Raw genomic sequence first — 20126 nt, forward strand, 5'->3', positions numbered from 1 at the left:
TTCACTGACTTTTTTAACATGTCCCTGATTGAGTCTGTAATACAAAGCAGTTTCAAGCAGACCACCATAGTCCCTGTGCCCAAGAACACCAAGGCAACCTGCCTAAATGACTACCGACCTGTAGCACTCACGTCCGTAGCCATGAAGTGCTTTGAAAGGTTGGTAATGGCTCACATCAACACCATTATCCCAGAAACCCTAGACCCACTCCAATTTGCATACCGCCCAAACAGATCCACAGACGATGCAATTTCTATTGCACTCCACACTGCCCTTTCCCCTCTGGACAAAAGGAACACTTATGTGAGAATGCTATTCATTGACTACAGCTCAGCATTCAACACCATAGAACCCTCAGATTAAGGAGACAAATCCATTGTTATGCTAGCATCTGGGGTTTTAATTTTGTGGATGGTACATTCCTCCTTTTTCTTAATTTGCCAAGCAAGCATTTTCCCTGCACTTTTATCTTGCTCAGCATAATGTTGTTTGGATTTCAGGGCAGCTGTCTCTGCAGAGGGGGTGTTTATTATGTTCTATTCAAGATTGAAAGTGTTCAGCTGTTGAAGGGTGTCAACATTTCTATCTAAACTGTGTTTTCATTCTAAGTTGTGGATTTAGAATGTTCTAGTATTTCTAATTCTGTATTGGTCTTTTTCTTATGTGAAGAATAAGACATGATACAACCTCTCATAAATTCTTTAAGAGCTTCCCAGACAGTTGGGCGTACTTCATTATCTACATTTATTTCCAAAAACATGTCTATCTGTGTGTTGAATCACCATGTCTTTGTTATTGGCATAGGAGGTTTAAGCTTATACATGAAGGACAATGGGTTATGGTCTGTAATTATTCCAGGAAGGCATTCACATTCAGAAACAGTCAATTAAATAAAACAGTTCATTCTTAAATATGAGTTGTGGACATGTGAGTAATAAGAATATTATATTTCAGTTTGATGTTGTATTTTTTTAAATGAAGCAACCAAATGTTGGCCTTTTACCAGGTCGGAATGTTTTCGCATGAATTGTTTATTTTCATACATTTGGTAGCCTATGCAACAACAACAAAATATTCTGCCCATATGAACACATTTATTTTAGGCCATAACCTAAAGAACAGCTACATGATTTAATGAAAAGCAGCAAATAGACACAAAATTGTTTCACATTCTTTTTAATAAAAAACAGAATCAGGCAATGGCCTACACCTTCAGTTTCCCCTCCAAATAGGCCTACAAGGAAACTCGGGGTCTGTATGCAGTGTAGTACCTTCCACAATAAGTTTTAATACATGTAAGCCATAAAACCAGATTACAATCAACTGGTTTCTAACAACCAGATACAGAGGTCTTTTTTCATGACATCACGGGAAAGACGTCATATTTTGGTTGTCATCTGGTTAGACATTTTTCTGGTTGCTAAAACGATGCTGACAAAACGTATTTTCAAAGTCATTGCAACCAGTTTTGCTCTCTGTGTAGTCATAACCTATGAGAAAACACTACTCTAACAGTATTGTTATTTGTTTGTAGAGTAAGAAACCTTTTCCAATGATATGAACACCAGTCGCATTTACCTATGTATATTATATGTGTGCAAGGATGTCATGTTTTGTGCACCTTTTGTGTAATGTTGATTAATTGTGAATGCTTGTGGGTCGTTTCGTGTCAATTCCGCAAACATCACACCCACCATCTCAGATTGTTCTGAAATCTCTTCTGTAGTTAGAAACAGATAAGATTAGCATTCCTGCGACATTATTTTGTTTAAATTACATTTGATCTCTGAGAAATTACACTAATTGATTGCACCCAAATTGGCCATTTTAATTTATAGGATTCCTATAATATTCAATAAATATAGTACCTAACATCCTATTTTGACCAAACTTCTTCCTAAAAATGAGTAAAACATGAGGAATAAAAACAATTGTCAATGCCACCCACATACCCCCCCCCACACTCCGTGCCAATCCCACCCCAACAACCAGTATACAGTATCAGTTTTCTGTTTGACAAGTAGTATGGAGTTGTAGCTCTGAGTATTGTTTCTTCATACTATAATGTATTCCCAGTGAATTTGGTGATGTTTAAATAAATTAGTCGTTGGAGTTGTTAGTACATTCTGATATTACCAGGTTCTGACTACTAGAGGGTGCTGTTTCTGCTATTAGGTTTTGAAAAGTGTGAAGGATCCTCCCCTCTCAATGTTAAAGGGATAGTTCACCAAAAATCCTAAAGGACGTATTGGTTTCCGTTCCGGTATAAAAAAAATTGCCCTTCATATCCAAATAATTTAGGATGATTTGTAAATGAAGCGTAAAAATTCTAATATAGGTTGACTGATTGACTGATATTAGATTTGTGCCACAAATGCAAAAAAGGTAGCGTTTTTAAACAATGGGCAGGTAAACAAAACCAACGCATGGATTGCTGTCATAACTTTTCCATAGACAGCACCATCTAGTGGTCAGAATCTGGTCATATCAGGATGTATGATGGGACATAAACCTAATAACTACAATGACAAATTTCTCTGAACGGGGAAAATAACTATGACCAAATACTGGGATGAATAAATTAATATTATGAATTTAATAAGTATGAATAAACAATAGTGCGAGTCGCAGCTCTATATTTATTTCTTCTATTTTTTATTTAACTAGGCAAGTCAGTTAAGAACAAATTCTTATTTACAATGACGGCCTAGGAACAGTGGGTTAACTGCCTTGTTCAGGGGCAGAACGGCACCTTTCGGTTACTGGCCCAACGCTCTAACCACTTGGCTAAATGCCGCCCGTATACTACTTGTCAGACAAGGAAAATTATACCGTATACTGGTTTTTGGTGTGGGGGGTCCGTGAGTGGCTTTATAACATTTTTGGGGATTCCTCATGTCTTACTCATTGTTAAGTACTATATTTATTGAATATTCTATGAATATTTGGGTGCAATCAATTAGCATAATTGATCATAGATCTAATTATATTTCAACAAAATAATGTTGCAGGAATGCAAATCTTATCAGTTTCTAACTACAGAAACAATTTCAGAACAATCTGAGATGGTGGGTGTCAATCCTCTTTCTTGTACTTTTGAGTTGGAATGACCGATGTGGCGCGAGTATATACAATATATGGACTTATGTTAATGTGCATGAGTGTCATCATTTAAGTGTGTGTGTGGTCTGCCTGTGTAATGTGTGTGTTGTGTGGGCATGTAGCCTGCTTGAGTAACGTGTTTGTGCCCGTGTGTCCATTGACAGAGGTCGCTGAAGACAGTGATTGTCCCCAAAGGGAACCAGCTCCATAGGAAGTTGAGGAGAGCTGCCTTGAAGCTGGAGAAGACCATGGGATATGGAGAGGCTGAGGTTTGTGTGTGTGCGTGCGTGCGGGGGGGATGACGGAATATACAGTGCATTGGGAAAGTATTCAGACCCCTTCACTTTTTCCACATTTTGCCTTATTCTAAAATCGATTCAAAAAAAATACTCATCAATCTACACAACAATACCCCATAATGACAAAGTGAAAACGGTTATCTTTGGAAAATTTTGCAAATGAAAAAAAAATACATACCTTATTTACATAAGTATTCAAACCCTTTGCTATGAGACTTGAAATTGAGCTCCGGTGAATCCTGTTTCCATTGGTCATCCTTGAGATGTTTCTACAACTTGATTGGAGTCCACCTGTGGTAAATTCAATTGATTGGACATGATTTGGAAGGGAAACATCTGTTTGTATAAGGTCCCACAGTTGACCGTGCATTTCAGAGCAAAAACCAAGCCATGAGGTCTAAGGAATTGTCCGTAGAGCTCCGAGACAGGATTGTGTCAAGGCACAAATCTGGGGAAGGGTACCAAAAATGTCTGCAGCATTGATGGTACACACAGTGGCCATCATTGTTCTTAAATGGAAGAAGTTTGGAACCACCAAGACTTCCTAAAGCTGACTGCACTGCCAAACTGAGCAATCGGGGGAGAAGGGCCTTGGTCAGGGAGGTGACCAAAAACAATAGTGCGAGTCACTGTGACCGACTGATGTGTAGACTGATGAGAAAAACAAAATGTGGAAAAGCTGAAGGGGAATGTATAGTATGTACAGTTGAAGTCAGAAGTTTATATACACCTTAGCCAAATACATTTAAAATACATTTAAACTCAGTTTTTCACAATTCCTGACATTTAATCCTAGTAAAAACTCCCTGTCTTAGGGCAGTTAGGATCACCGGTTTATTTTAAGTATGTGAAATGGCAGAATAATAGTAGAGTGATTTATTTCAGATTTTATTTCTTTAATCACATTCCCAGTGGGTCAGAAGTTTACATACACTCAATTAGTATTTGGTAGCATTGCCTTTAAATTGTTTAACGTGGGTAAAATGTTTCAGGTAGCCTTCCACAAGCTTCCCACAATAAGTTAGGTGAATTTTGGCCCATTCCTCCTGACAGAGCTGGTGTAACTGAGTCAGGTTGTAGGCCTCCTTGCTCCCACATGCTTTTTCAGTTCTGCCCACAAATTGTCTATACGATTGAGGTCAGGGCTTTGTGGCCACTCCACATACCTTGACGGCCACTCCTTGATGGCCACTCCAATACCTTGACTTTGTTGTCCTTAAGCCATTTTGCCACAACTTTGGAATTATGCTTGGGGTCATTGTCCATTTGGAAGACCTACAGTGGGGAGAACAAGTATTTGATACACTGCCGATTTTGCAGGTTTTCCTACTTACAAAGCATGTAGAGGTCTGTAATTTTTTATCATAGGGACACTTCAACTGTGAGACGGAATCTAAAACAAAAATCCAGAAAATCACATTGTATGATTTTTAAGTAATTAATTTGCATTTTATTGCATGACATAAGTATTTGATACATCAGAAAAGCAGAACTTAATATTTGGTACAGAAACCTTTGTTTGCAATTACAGAGATCATACGTTTCCTGTAGTTCTTGACCAGGTTTGCACACTGCAGCAGGGATTTTAGATTCCGTCTCTCACAGTTGAAGTGTACCTATGATAAAAATTACAGACCTCTACATGCTTTGTAAGTAGGAAAACCTGCAAAATCGGCAGTGTATCAAATACTTGTTCTCCCCACTGTATGTAGATGTACAGTAGAGGTCGACCGATTAATTTTTTTCAATACCGATACCGATTTATTGGAGGACCAAAAAAGCCGATACCGATTAATCGGCCAATTTTTTATTTTATTTGTATTATATTTGTAATAATGACAATTACAACAATACTGAATGAACACTTATTTTAACTTAATATAATACATACATTTAGCCTCAAGTAAATAATGAAACATGTTCAATTTGGTTTAAATAATGCAAAAACAAAGTGTTGGAGAAGAAAGTAAAAGTGCAATATGTGCTATGTAAGAAAGCTAACGTTTCAGTTCCTTGCTCAGAACATGAGAACATATGAAAGCTGGTGGTTCCTTTTAACATGAGTCTTCAATATTCCCAGGTAAGAAGTTTTAGGTTGTAGTTATTATAGGAATTATAGGACTATTTCCCTCTATACCATTTGTATTTCATTAACCTTTGACTATTGGATGTTCTTATAGGCACTTTAGTATTGCAAGTGTAACAGTATAGCTTCCGTCCCTCTCCTTGCTCCTCCCTGGGCTCGAACCAGCAACACAACGACAACAGCCACCATCGAAGCAGCGTTACCCATGCAGAGCAAGGGGACCAACTACTAGAAGGCTCAGAGCGAGTGATGTTTGAAACGCTATTAGCGTGCACTAACTAGCTAGCCATTTCACTTCGGTTACACCAGCCTCATCTTGGGAGTTGATAGGCTTGAAGTCATAAACAGCGCAATGCTTGACGCACAACGAAGAGCTGCTGGCAAAACGCACGAAAGTGCTGTTTGAATGAATGTTGCCTGCTTCTGCCTACCACCGCTCAGTCAGATACTTAGATACTTGTATGCTTGTATGCTCAGTCAGATTATATGCAACGCAGGACACGCTAGATAATATCTAGTAATATCATCAACCATGTGTAGTTAACTAGTGGTTATGATTGATTGTTTTTTATAAGATAAGTTTAATGCTAGCTAGCAACTTACCTTGGCTTACTGCATTCGCGTAACAGGCATTCTCCTTGTGGAGTGCAACGAGAGAGAGGCAGGTCGTTATTGCGTTGGACTAGTTAACTGTAAGGTTGCAAAATTGGATCCCCCGAGCTGACAAGGTGAAAATCTGTCGTTCTGCCCTGAACAAGGTAGTTAACCCACCGTTCATAGGCCGTCATTGAAGATAAGAATGTGTTCTTAACTGACTTGCCTAGTTAAATAAAAGTGTAAAAAAAAAAAAAACGCCACCCAAAAATACCGATTTCCAATTGTTATGAAAACTTTAAATCGGCCTTAATTAATCGGCCATTCCGATTAATCGGTCGACCTGTAATGTACAGTATATATATGTATGTATATATTATATATGTATGTGTTTCTGCACATCTTTCCGACATTTTGATAGGCTATTTGATAGTCAACTTGTCTATAATTAAATACATACAACTTCTCTTCTGTCATATGTTGCCCTAGAACACTAATAAACCCTTGCTCACCAGAATAATGTCAGAAATCAATAGAATGAATGCTTTGATCTAGTTGACATCGGTAAAGTTCTCTGTCATCTTTTTTCGCGATGCAAAGACACGAATGCAAAGGCACCGGGGAGAAAATGCAATAACAAAAAAAAAAACGATTTTCTGTGCAAAATGTCCAAATGACATCAGTTTGACCGGTGGTAAGGAAATAGAAAGCTGTGAAAGCGACCCAACATGTTTCTGATAAGATTTCAGTTTGGATGATTATTTCATGTGGATGAAATACTATCAGCTTTTATGATGCTGATCAAGATAGCACCTCTACAGACGGTATATAACTGAGCATTCACATTCTCTCACGATGCTGAAAGGAACTCCTGTTTCTGAGTCAAAATGTTGCCTACATTGTAGCATTTTAATGTTAAGATTATGTGAGTGGTTATAGACCTACAGTCAGTGTCCAGATTTCAGTTTCCATTTAACCCATCTGAACAGTAGGCTACAGTTCCCTTGACTGTAGGCCATAAGCCTATTTGAAGTCCCCGTCTTGTGACTGTCGAATTTGTATAGCGCCTCACACTCATCACACAATCATTCTCCTTTACAACTTCACCAAAACTTTTCTGGCCCAATCTTCTCTTTATTTTCAACACTCCTTTCACAGCTTTTCTCTTATTGAATTAAACTCCGACATTGTCTCACTCCGCCATTGTCCTTTTTGCCTCCGTGGATTGACGTAAACTTATTCTGCCCGTTCCCGAAAGCCTTTGGTGATTAGCATGTAGGCTGTTTGGCGTGTACACAGTTAGGCCCTAAAGCATAGGCTTATGCACTAATGAGGCAAAGAGAGAGATGATAAACACTCACTAATTTCTCATCAAAAGGTAGCTATGTGCACATTAAACAATAATACACTCAGGTAGCCTAGTAGTTAAGAGTGTTGGGCAGTAACTGAAAGGTTGCTGGTTTGAACCCCTGAGCTGACTTGGTGAAAAATCTGTCAATGTGCCCTTGAGCAAGGCACTTAACCCTAATTGCTCCTGTAAGTCTCTCTGGAGAAGAGCGTCTGCTAAATGACAAAAATGTAAATTATACATTCATGGATTTTTTAAGCTATTGTTTTCTGCTTATTCAACCCGCCCTTTATCCATACAATATTTAATTACCCTAAACCCGTCCGCCCCGCGGTTATACGGCGGCTTATGTGTCAACCCGTGCATCACTAATGTGTGTGCATGCTTGTGTTGGCGCTTACCTGTGTGTGTGTGTGTGTGTGTGTGTGTGTGTGTGTGTGTGTGTGTGTGTGTGTGTGTGTGTGTGTGTGTGTGTGTGTGTGTGTGTGTAGGTAATGGAGTTGGATGCACACACATACAATTTTGTTGCAGAAAGATCCTTTCCCATTGGTGAGTCAATAATAATGCTACCGGTACTTTTTATAACTACTTGCCTATAACTACTGTCTGTGAATAATTTAATATTTTCAACTGTGTGTTGGTTCGTCTCTCCAGGCCTGAACATTGTAATGAAGGTCATAAATGGTGACCCTTCACCTGACCCCCGACTGTTGGTCAGCCCTGACCCCTCACCCAAGGTCAGCCCTGACCCCTCACCCCAGGTGTCAGAGGTCAGCAACCCCACAATGACCTCTACAGCTCTGTTGTCCTACCTGAATGCCTCCACCAGGACACAGCCTGTCATCGGTAAGTGTGTGTGTGTGTGTGTGTGTGTGTGTGTGTGTGTGTGTGTGTGTGTGTGTGTGTGTGTGTGTGTGTGTGTGTGTGTGTGTGTGTGTGTGTGTGTGTGTGTGTGTGTGTGTGTGTGTGTGTTATTGTTTAATGTGCACTTCATAGTTAACTTTTGATGAGAAATTAGTACCTGTGTTTCTCATCTCTTTGCCTCCCTCCTCTCTCCCCGTCTCCTCCAGGTGTCAGTATGTTGACAGAGTTGCCAGACAGACATGGTGACTACTTCCTCTGCCGCTGCTGTTCTCACAGGATGTTTACTTCATCCCTCATTGGACACCTAATCTCTGCTCGACACCGCTACCACTACATAGTGGGTTACAGACTGCACACAGCCACACACACTACATACACACACTACATACACACTACATATACGCACATGCACACACACACTACAACACACTACATACACACGCACACACACACCATAACTACATTGTGTCCAGACCTGAGTCAAATACACTATATATACTAAAGTATGTGGACAACCCTTCAAATTAGTGTATTCGGCCATTTCAGCCACACCCGTTGCTGACAGGTATATAAAATCAAGCACACAGCCATGCAATCTCCATAGACAAACATTGGCAGTAGAATGGCCTTACTCAGTGACTTTCAACGTGGCACCGTCATAGGATGCCACCTTTCCAACAAGTCAGTTCATCAAATTTCTGCCCTGCTAGAGCTGCCCCAGTCAACTGCAAGTGCTGTTATTGTGAAGTGGAAACGTCTAGGAGCAGCAATGACTCATCCGCGAAGTGGTAGGCCACACAAGCTCACAGAACGGGACAGACGAGTGCTGAAGGTGCGTAGTGCGTAAAAATCGTCTGTCCTCGGTTGCAACACTCACTACTGACGATTGATTCTGTGCTTCCAACTTTGTGGCAAGAGTTTGGGGAAGGCTCTTTCCTGTTTCAGCATGATAATGCCAACTTTGCACAAAGCAAGGTCCATACAGAAATGGTTTGTTGAGATCAGTGTGGAGAACTTGACTGGTCTGCACAGAGCCCTGACCTCAACCCCATCGAAAACCTTTGGGATGAATTGGAACGCCGACTGCGAGCCAGGCCTTATCACCAAACATCTGTGCCTGACCTCACTAATGCTCTTGTGGCTGAATGGTAGCAAGTCTCCGCAGCAATGTTCCAACATCTAGTGGAAAGCCTTCACAGAAGAGTGGAGGTTGTTATGGCAGCAAAGCGGGGACCAACTCCATAATAATGCCCATGATTTTGGAATGAGATGTTCCACGAGCAGGTGTCCACTTACTTTTGGTCATGTAGTGTACTTTCAACAACTGGAGCTGATTTTTGACCCAGGTCTGATTTGTGTTTCATGTTCAAGCTCCATACATACTGAACTCGGTAAGTGACATTTCCCACTGGACTGTGTTGTCATAGAAACTAGTGTACCCTGAGCTGGCTGCTGATTGGCCAGTGAGCCCAGAGCTGACGGTGAAGGCGGGGCCTCTTCATGAGGAGCTGAGAGTGAGAGCTGCAGAACTGGAGGCACAGGAGGGACTAGGACAGCCCACGGTAATTGATAACCTATAATCATCTAATCAATATCTGTTTGATCACTGCCCTTATCAATACACTGAACTGAAAACACCAAAGGGAACGGGACAACCCATGATAAACTACAACCTATAATCATCTAATTGTAGGGTTCTGAGTCTTGACGGTTTTTAAGATATTGAGAACAACAAACACTTGAATAAAAAGGTATTTTAATAAAGCCAGGAAGCATACAAACAATACACGTCAACAAACCCAAACAGCAGTGTATATAGGAGAGTCTCTGCCTCCCTGCATCCTGTGGAATCTATGCATAAACAATCATAAATCTCGATGGACCAACCAAATGTAAATGAATACCAGATGTTTCTTTCCGTATTGGGGGAAGGGGGTCAGTCATTCTAACTTTGACGGTCCCCCAGATAACAACTTGGACCGTAACGTATGGTGGTCTAACAGGCTCACAAGGCCTTGCAGTTACATTGCAAAGGGCCCTAGGCTCTTTAGGGTTGACTGGTGTGCCTCTAACATACTGGGTAACCCACAATGATTTAAAGGTACATCTGGTGTGTAAACTGCATTATGGTTAAAACATACTATGTTTTTTTTTTTTTACAGACTATATGGTTTAAACAGACTATGTGGTTAAAGGGCCAATCCATAGCTGAAACAATAACGAAGTAGTTCACCGCACCAATGTTTTGGTAAAAAGCTGAGGGGTGGCGCTTGAGAAATGTACCCACTCTCAAATTCATAGACAAGGACTGACCATCCATGATATCAAAAGTTATGGTTTTGGGCCTCCCGGGTGGCGCAGTGGTCTAGGGCACTGCATCGCAGTGCTAACTGCGCCACCAGAGTCTCTGGGTTCGCGCCCAGGCTCTGTCGCAGCCGGCCGCGACCGGGAGGTCCATGGGGCGACGCACAATTGGGCTAGCGTCGTCCGGGTTAGGGAGGGTTTGGCCGGTAGGGATATCCTTGTCTCATCGCGCTCCAGCGACTCCTGTGGCGGGCCGGGCGCAGTGCGCGCTAACCAAGTGGGCCAGGTGCACGGTGTTTCCTCCGACACATTGGTGCGGCTGGCTTCCGGGTTGGAGGCGCGCTGTGTTAAAGAAGCAGTGCGGCTTGGTTGGGTTGTGCTTCGGAGGACGCATGGCTTTCGACCTTCGTCTCTCCCGAGCCCGTACGGGAGTTGTAGCGATGAGACAAGATAGTAATTACTAGCGATTGGATACCACGAAAATTGGGGAGAAAAGGGGATAAAAATTAAAATAAAAAATAATTAAAAAAAAATGGTTTTAATCATGTTTGTTTACTTTATTTTGCTTAAAAACATTGGAGTACGTGCTGACCAGACCGCTCACGCATGTTGATTTTGTCCACCTACACCAGACGCGATCAGGACATGCAGGTTGAAATATCAAAATGAACTCTGAACCAACTACATTCATTTGGGGACAGGTCAAAAAGCATTAAACATTTATGGACATTTAGCTAGCTAGCTTGCTGTTTCTAGCTAATTTCTCCTGGGATATAAACATTGGGTTGTTATTTGACCTGAAATGCACAAGGTCCTCTACTTCGACAATTAATCCACAGATAAAAAGGTAAACCGAGTTTGTTTCTAGTAATCTCTCCTCCTTCAGGCTTCTTCTTCTTTGGACTTTATATGGCGTTTGGAAACCAACTTTAAGGTGCATTACCGCCACCAACTGGGCTGGAGTGTGGATCTCAGTTCAGCTTTCAATCACCCACGTGGGCATATGCTCCTAAAAACCAATGAGGAGATGGGAGAGGCGGGACTTGCACCGCGTCAAGCGTCACAAATAGAACCAAATTCTATTTTAGCACCTGGCTACAGGTGTGGGTGCAATGATTGAATAATATTTGTGTACATTTATTTTGTGACGTGAGCGGTGTGGTCAGCATGTTAGAGTTTGGGTTCTGATGGGTACAGCAGTTGTTTATGAGTTCTATTCTTCAAGAATCATACATTTTTAAGTCCAAAAATGGATGTAGTGTAGCAACTGCAGATTGCTCCTTTAACAGACTATATGGTTAAAACCCTTCAAAATCAATATCTGTCTGATCACTGCCCTTATCAATACAATGAACTGGAGACACGGGAGGGAATGGGACAACCCACAGCAAACTCCTCCACCAAATAATGAATTAATCAATCTCTCAATAAACCAATCAATCAAAAGTACATCAATCATATGATCTGTTCTGTTATGAAGGTGGTAAAGAGAGAACCTGTTGCTGGAGACACAACCACTACCAATACTGAAGGTAAGATGCACGCACACACACAAACACACACATGCACACACAAACATACACACACTCACCTCCTGTGAATGGTTTTGTGTGTGTTTCAGGGACTGCCCAGCAGAGCCAGAACAGCTCACCTCCTCTCACTGTGAAAGAGGAACCGGTTGACTCCACAGTACCGTCCCAGCCCCCTAGAGGAGAGAAGAGGAACAAGAGGAGGAGCAACCCTGTGGTTGGTCAGTATTCCTGTTATCAAGGCTGCCATTGGTTGGTTCATCAGTCTCTCAGTTTGGACAGTATCTCAAGTTTGGACCGTAATACTATTTTGAAGTGACCTGTGCGTGGGTGTTGATGTGTGTGTGTGTGTGTGTGTGTAGGTGTGAACTTCCTGGTCCAGGTGTCCCACAGGAGAAGGAAACAGTACTACTGTCAGCTATGTTCTGTCAGGATGAAACACGCTATTGCTGATCACATGACCAGCCTCAGCCACCGACACAACTATGTGGTGCGTGTGTTTTTAAGTCTATCTTTTTTTTTAGTAAGATGTGCATCATTACAGGGATGTCAATCGATAACCATTTATTTGGGGGATATTTGACATGCATTAAATTCCACTTGTTGTCTTTTGTAGAGGTTGAAGTACCCTGGTTGGACCTCCAGCCCGGTAGAGATGGAGAAGAAGCTGTTCAAAATGGCCGTTCACCTGGAGAAGGTCGACAGAGACGCAGGAATGGGCATGCAGGTCAACACACACACTGAAAGTTTACAATTGTCGGGGTGGAAGGTGTCTGTGCTTCGTTCGTTGGGGCCTGCTTCCTGCGTCAGTCAGGTTGTCTCTGTCACAAAGCATGATGAACCCTGTTGACTGTTGCGTACTGTTACAGGAAAATTGTGTGCCTCTTTCCTGTAAATTAAACTCAAACTATTTTAGGCCCCACAGACACACACAAACTCACACTAGCACCAAACACACACTCTCTACTAGCACCAAACTCACACGCTCTACTAGCACCAAACTCACACGCTCTACTAGCACCAAACTCACACCCTACTAGCACCAAACTCACACGCTCTACTAGCACCAAACTCACACGCTCTACTAGCACCAAACTCACACTCTACTAGCACCAAACTCACACCCTACTAGCACCAAACTCACACGCTCTACTAGCACCAAACTCACACGCTCTACTAGCACCAAACTCACACGCTCTACTAGCACCAAACTCACACGCTCTACTAGCACCAAACTCACACCCTACTAGCACCAAACTCACACCCTACTAGCACCAAACTCACACGCTCTACTAGCACCAAACTCACACGCTCTACTAGCACCAAACTCACACTCTACTAGCACCAAACTCACACCCTACTAGCACCAAACTCACACGCTCTACTAGCACCAAACTCACACGCTCTACTAGCACCAAACTCACACGCTCTACTAGCACCAAACTCACACCCTACTAGCACCAAACTCACACGCTCTACTAGCACCAAACTCACACGCTCTACTAGCACCAAACTCACACCCTACTAGCACCAAACTCACACGCTCTACTAGCACCAAACTCACACGCTCTACTAGCACCAAACTCACACGCTCTACTAGCACCAAACTCACACGCTCTACTAGCACCAAACTCACACGCTCTACTAGCACCAAACTCACACGCTCTACTAGCACCAAACTCACACGCTCTACTAGCACCAAACTCACACGCTCTACTAGCACCAAACTCACACGCTCTACTAGCACCAAACTCACACGCTCTACTAGCACCAAACTCACACCCTACTAGCACCAAACTCACACTAGCACCAAACTCACACCCTACTAGCACCAAACTCACACGCTCTACTAGCACCAAACTCACACGCTCTACTAGCACCAAACTCACACGCTCTACTAGCACCAAACTCACACGCTCTACTAGCACCAAACTCACACGCTCTACTAGCACCAAACTCACACGCTCTACTAGCACCAAACTCACACGCTCTACTAGCACCAAACTCACACGCTCTACTAGCACCAAACTCACACGCTCTACTAGCACCAAACTCACACGCTCTACTAGCACCAAACTCACACGCTCTACTAGCACCAAACTCACACGCTCTACTAGCACCAAACTCACACCCTACTAGCACCAAACTCACACGCTCTACTAGCACCAAACTCACACCCTCTACTAGCACCAAACTCACACGCTCTACTAGCACCAAACTCACACGCTCTACTAGCACCAAACTCACACGCTCTACTAGCACCAAACTCACACGCTCTACTAGCACCAAACTCACACCCTACTAGCACCAAACACACGCTCTACTAGCACCAAACACACGCTCTACTAGCACCAAACTCACACGCTACTAGCACCAAACTCACACGCTCTACTAGCACCAAACTCACACGCTCTACTAGCACCAAACTCACACCCTACTAGCACCAAACTCACACGCTCTACTAGCACCAAACACACACGCTCTACTAGCACCAAACTCACACCCTACTAGCACCAAACTCACACGCTCTACTAGCACCAAACTCACACGCTCTACTAGCACCAAACTCACACGCTACTAGCACCAAACTCACACGCTACTAGCACCAAACTCACACTAGCACCAAACACACGCTCTACTAGCACCAAACACACACGCTCTACTAGCACCAAACACACACGCTCTACTAGCACCAAACACACACGCTCTACTAGCACCAAACTCACACGCTCTACTAGCACCAAACTCACACCCTCTACTAGCACCAAACTCACACGCTCTACTAGCACCAAACTCACACGCTCTACTAGCACCAAACTCACACGCTCTACTAGCACCAAACTCACACCCTCTACTAGCACCAAACTCACACCCTACTAGCACCAAACTCACACGCTCTACTAGCACCAAACTCACACGCTCTACTAGCACCAAACTCACACGCTCTACTAGCACCAAACTCACACCCTACTAGCACCAAACTCACACGCTCTACTAGCACCAAACTCACACGCTCTACTAGCACCAAACTCACACCCTACTAGCACCAAACTCACACGCTCTACTAGCACCAAACTCACACGCTCTACTAGCACCAAACTCACACGCTCTACTAGCACCAAACTCACACGCTCTACTAGCACCAAACTCACACGCTCTACTAGCACCAAACTCACACGCTCTACTAGCACCAAACTCACACGCTCTACTAGCACCAAACTCACACGCTCTACTAGCACCAAACTCACACGCTCTACTAGCACCAAACTCACACGCTCTACTAGCACCAAACTCACACCCTACTAGCACCAAACTCACACTAGCACCAAACTCACACCCTACTAGCACCAAACTCACACGCTCTACTAGCACCAAACTCACACGCTCTACTAGCACCAAACTCACACGCTCTACTAGCACCAAACTCACACGCTCTACTAGCACCAAACTCACACGCTCTACTAGCACCAAACTCACACGCTCTACTAGCACCAAACTCACACGCTCTACTAGCACCAAACTCACACGCTCTACTAGCACCAAACTCACACGCTCTACTAGCACCAAACTCACACGCTCTACTAGCACCAAACTCACACGCTCTACTAGCACCAAACTCACACGCTCTACTAGCACCAAACTCACACCCTACTAGCACCAAACTCACACGCTCTACTAGCACCAAACTCACACCCTCTACTAGCACCAAACTCACACGCTCTACTAGCACCAAACTCACACGCTCTACTAGCACCAAACTCACACGCTCTACTAGCACCAAACTCACACGCTCTACTAGCACCAAACTCACACCCTACTAGCACCAAACACACGCTCTACTAGCACCAAACACACGCTCTACTAGCACCAAACTCACACGCTACTAGCACCAAACTCACACGCTCTACTAGCACCAAACTCACACGCTCTACTAGCACCAAACTCACACCCTACTAGCACCAAACTCACACGCTCTACTAGCACCAAACACACACGCTCTACTAGCACCAAACTCACACCCTACTAGCACCAAACTCACACGCTCTACTAGCACCAAACTCACACGCTCTACTAGCACCAAACTCACACGCTACTAGCACCAAACTCACACGCTACTAGCACCAAACTCACACTAGCACCAAACACACGCTCTACTAGCACCAAACACACACGCTCTACTAGCACCAAACACACACGCTCTACTAGCACCAAACACACACGCTCTACTAGCACCAAACTCACACGCTCTACTAGCACCAAACTCACACCCTCTACTAGCACCAAACTCACACGCTCTACTAGCACCAAACTCACACGCTCTACTAGCACCAAACTCACACGCTCTACTAGCACCAAACTCACACGCTACTAGCACCAAACTCACACGCTACTAGCACCAAACTCACACTAGCACCAAACACACGCTCTACTAGCACCAAACTCACACGCTCTACTAGCACCAAACACACACGCTCTACTAGCACCAAACTCACACGCTCTACTAGCACCAAACTCACACCCTCTACTAGCACCAAACTCACACCCTACTAGCACCAAACTCACACGCTCTACTAGCACCAAACTCACACCCTACTAGCACCAAACTCACACGCTCTACTAGCACCAAACTCACACGCTACTAGCACCAAACTCACACGCTCTACTAGCACCAAACTCACACCCTACTAGCACCAAACTCACACGCTCTACTAGCACCAAACTCACACGCTCTACTAGCACCAAACTCACACGCGCTACTAGCACCAAACTCACACGCTCTACTAGCACCAAACTCACACCCTACTAGCACCAAACTCACACGCTCTACTAGCACCAAACTCACACCCTACTAGCACCAAACTCACACGCTCTACTAGCACCAAACTCACACACCCTACTAGCACCAAACTCACACGCTCTACTAGCACCAAACTCACACGCTACTAGCACCAAACTCACACGCTACTAGCACCAAACTCACACTAGCACCAAACACACGCTCTACTAGCACCAAACTCACACGCTCTACTAGCACCAAACACACACGCTCTACTAGCACCAAACTCACACCCTCTACTAGCACCAAACTCACACCCTCTACTAGCACCAAACTCACACCCTCTACTAGCACCAAACTCACACGCTCTACTAGCACCAAACTCACACGCTCTACTAGCACCAAACTCACACCCTACTAGCACCAAACTCACACGCTCTACTAGCACCAAACTCACACGCTCTACTAGCACCAAACTCACACGCTCTACTAGCACCAAACTCACACGCTCTACTAGCACCAAACTCACACCCTACTAGCACCAAACTCACACGCTACTAGCACCAAACTCACACGCTCTACTAGCACCAAACTCACACGCTCTACTAGCACCAAACTCACACCCTACTAGCACCAAACTCACACGCTCTACTAGCACCAAACACACACGCTCTACTAGCACCAAACTCACACCCTACTAGCACCAAACTCACACGCTCTACTAGCACCAAACTCACACGCTCTACTAGCACCAAACTCACACGCTCTACTAGCACCAAACTCACACTAGCACCAAACTCACACTAGCACCAAACTCACACTAGCACCAAACTCACACTAGCACCAAACTCACACGCTCTACTAGCACCAAACTCACACGCTCTACTAGCACCAAACTCACACGCTCTACTAGCACCAAACTCACACCCTCTACTAGCACCAAACTCACACGCTCTACTAGCACCAAACTCACACGCTCTACTAGCACCAAACACACGCTCTACTAGCACCAAACTCACACGCTCTACTAGCACCAAAATCATACTAGCTCCAAACTCACACGCTCTACTAGCACCAAATTTACACTAGCACCAAACACATTTGCTGATGTTCTCTCTCTGTGTAACAGAAGGTAGAAGTGGAAGCTGATGAGTACAAAGAGCTGTTGTCCTTTCCTGTGGAGGAAGGTAAGCTTGTACAAAGGAAAAATCCACCCATTTTGAATGTTATAATGTTTTTTGTGCATTTCTGGGCGATGTTGTGTCGGTTTTCAGGGGTCATGTTTTCAAATGTATCTGGGCTATTGCCTTTCAAGCAGACAGAAATACAGCCGGTATGACGAGTTATATTTCTGCATGCGTGAACTGCAATAGCTCGGATACACATGAAATGACCCCAGGAATCGATAGAACATCGCTCAGATATGCACAAAATAACATTCTAAATGGGTTAATCTTTCTTTTAATTACTGTGGTTGATATATGATTGTTATTGTGGTCTTGATCCACAGCTGTCAGTAAACTGCAAGCCATCATCAGACGGCAACAAGAGCCATGCGATCTGAGACACACAGCTCCCTCGACCAATCACAACCCAGAGGATCTGAGACAGACAGCTCCCTTGTCCAATTCCGATGCAGCCCAAGGTCCAGCTCAAGGTAAGTATAAGCCATCTGAGGCTAGAGTTTCAGCAGAACGCGTAATATCTGACTCCTTAGAGGAAAAACTGAGGTCAATCACCTGAAGTTGGATTCCTGTTGTTGAAACTGTTCTTTAGCTGAAACTGTTGTACTAAAACTGTGGGGGGGCAGCACTAGGGTGTGTGGGTGTTGGAATGAGATACACAAAGTAGAACCAACCAGTAAAAGCACAGCCCCTTTATTCTCTACGAATCGTGCCGAGAACATAAAATGGGGTTCACAGATTCTGGTGTCAACTTTTGTTGTGACTTGACTTAAATTAATCTGATGACTGTTAGTGGCCGGGGACTATAATGCAGGCAAACTTAAATCAGTTTTACCAAATTTTTACCAGCATGGCACGTGCAACCAAAGAAAAAAAATCCTAGACCACCTTTACTCCACACACAGAGATGCATACAAAGCTCTCCACCGCCCTCCATTTTGACAAATCTGACCATAATTCTATCCTCCTGATTCCTGCTTACAAGCAAAAACTAAAGCAGGAAGTACCAGTGACTCGCTCAATAGGGAAGTGGTCAGATGACGCGGATGCTACGCTACATGACTGTTTTGCTAGCACAGACTGGAATATGTTCCGGGATTCATCCAATGGCATTGAGGAGTACACCACCTCAGTCATCGGCTTCATCAATAAGTGCATCAACGACGTTGTCCCCACAGTGACTGTACGTACATATCCCATGGATTACAGGCAACATCCGCATCGAGCTAAAGGCTAGAACTGCCGCTGTAAAGGAGCGGGAGACTAATCCGGGCGCTTAAAAATAATCCTGCTATGCCCACGACAAACCATCAAACAAGCAAAGCGTCAATACAGGATTAAGATTGAATCCTACTACACCGGCTCTGACGCTTGTCGGGTTGTGGCAGGGCTTGAAAACTATTACAGACTACAAAGGAAAACCCACGCGCAAGCTGCCCAGTAACGTGAGCAACCAGATAAGCTAAATGCCTTTTATGCTCGCTTCAAGGAAAGCAACACTGAAGCATGTACGAGAGCACCAGCTGTCCTAGATGACTGTGTGATAACACTCTTGGTAGCCGATGTGAACAAAACCTTTAAACAGGTCAACATTCACAAAGCCGCTGGGCCAGATGGATTACCAGGACGTGTACTCAAAGCATGCGCGGACCAACTGGCAAGTGTCTTCACTGACATTTTCAACATCTCCCTAGCCGAGTCTGTAATATCTACATGTTTCAAGCAGACCACCATAGTCCCCGTGCCCAAGGACACGAAGGTAACCTGCCTAAATGATTACTGCCCCTTGGCACTCACGTCGGTAGCCATGAAGTGCTTTGAAAGGCTAGTCATGGCTCACATCAACAGCATCCTCCCAGACACCCTAGACCCATTCCAATTCGCATACCGCCCCAACAGATCCACAGATGATGCAATCTCAATCGCACTCCACACTGCCCTTTCTCACCTGGACAAAAGGAACACCTATGTGAGAATGCTGTTCATTGACTACAGCTCAGCGTTCAACACCATAGTGCCCACAAAGCTCATCACTAAGC

General features: G+C 44.0%; 1 protein-coding gene across 1 annotated transcript in view; it reads left to right on the forward strand.

The window, feature by feature from the left end:
- The window catches only part of LOC120022087, an 80028-nt gene that overhangs the window by 36974 nt on the left and 22928 nt on the right, over positions 1 to 20126 (forward strand). Inside the window, exons 6-16 of the mRNA XM_038965902.1 lie at positions 3267 to 3371; positions 7921 to 7978; positions 8084 to 8275; positions 8500 to 8630; positions 9721 to 9855; positions 12078 to 12129; positions 12219 to 12347; positions 12489 to 12616; positions 12743 to 12853; positions 18033 to 18090; positions 18414 to 18560. Of these exons, the coding sequence (XP_038821830.1) occupies positions 3267 to 3371; positions 7921 to 7978; positions 8084 to 8275; positions 8500 to 8630; positions 9721 to 9855; positions 12078 to 12129; positions 12219 to 12347; positions 12489 to 12616; positions 12743 to 12853; positions 18033 to 18090; positions 18414 to 18560 (1246 nt within the window). The remainder of the gene's footprint in view (positions 1 to 3266; positions 3372 to 7920; positions 7979 to 8083; positions 8276 to 8499; positions 8631 to 9720; positions 9856 to 12077; positions 12130 to 12218; positions 12348 to 12488; positions 12617 to 12742; positions 12854 to 18032; positions 18091 to 18413; positions 18561 to 20126) is intronic.

This window comes from Salvelinus namaycush, chromosome 27 (assembly GCF_016432855.1).
Source record: "Salvelinus namaycush isolate Seneca chromosome 27, SaNama_1.0, whole genome shotgun sequence".
Lineage (NCBI taxonomy): Eukaryota > Metazoa > Chordata > Actinopteri > Salmoniformes > Salmonidae > Salvelinus > Salvelinus namaycush.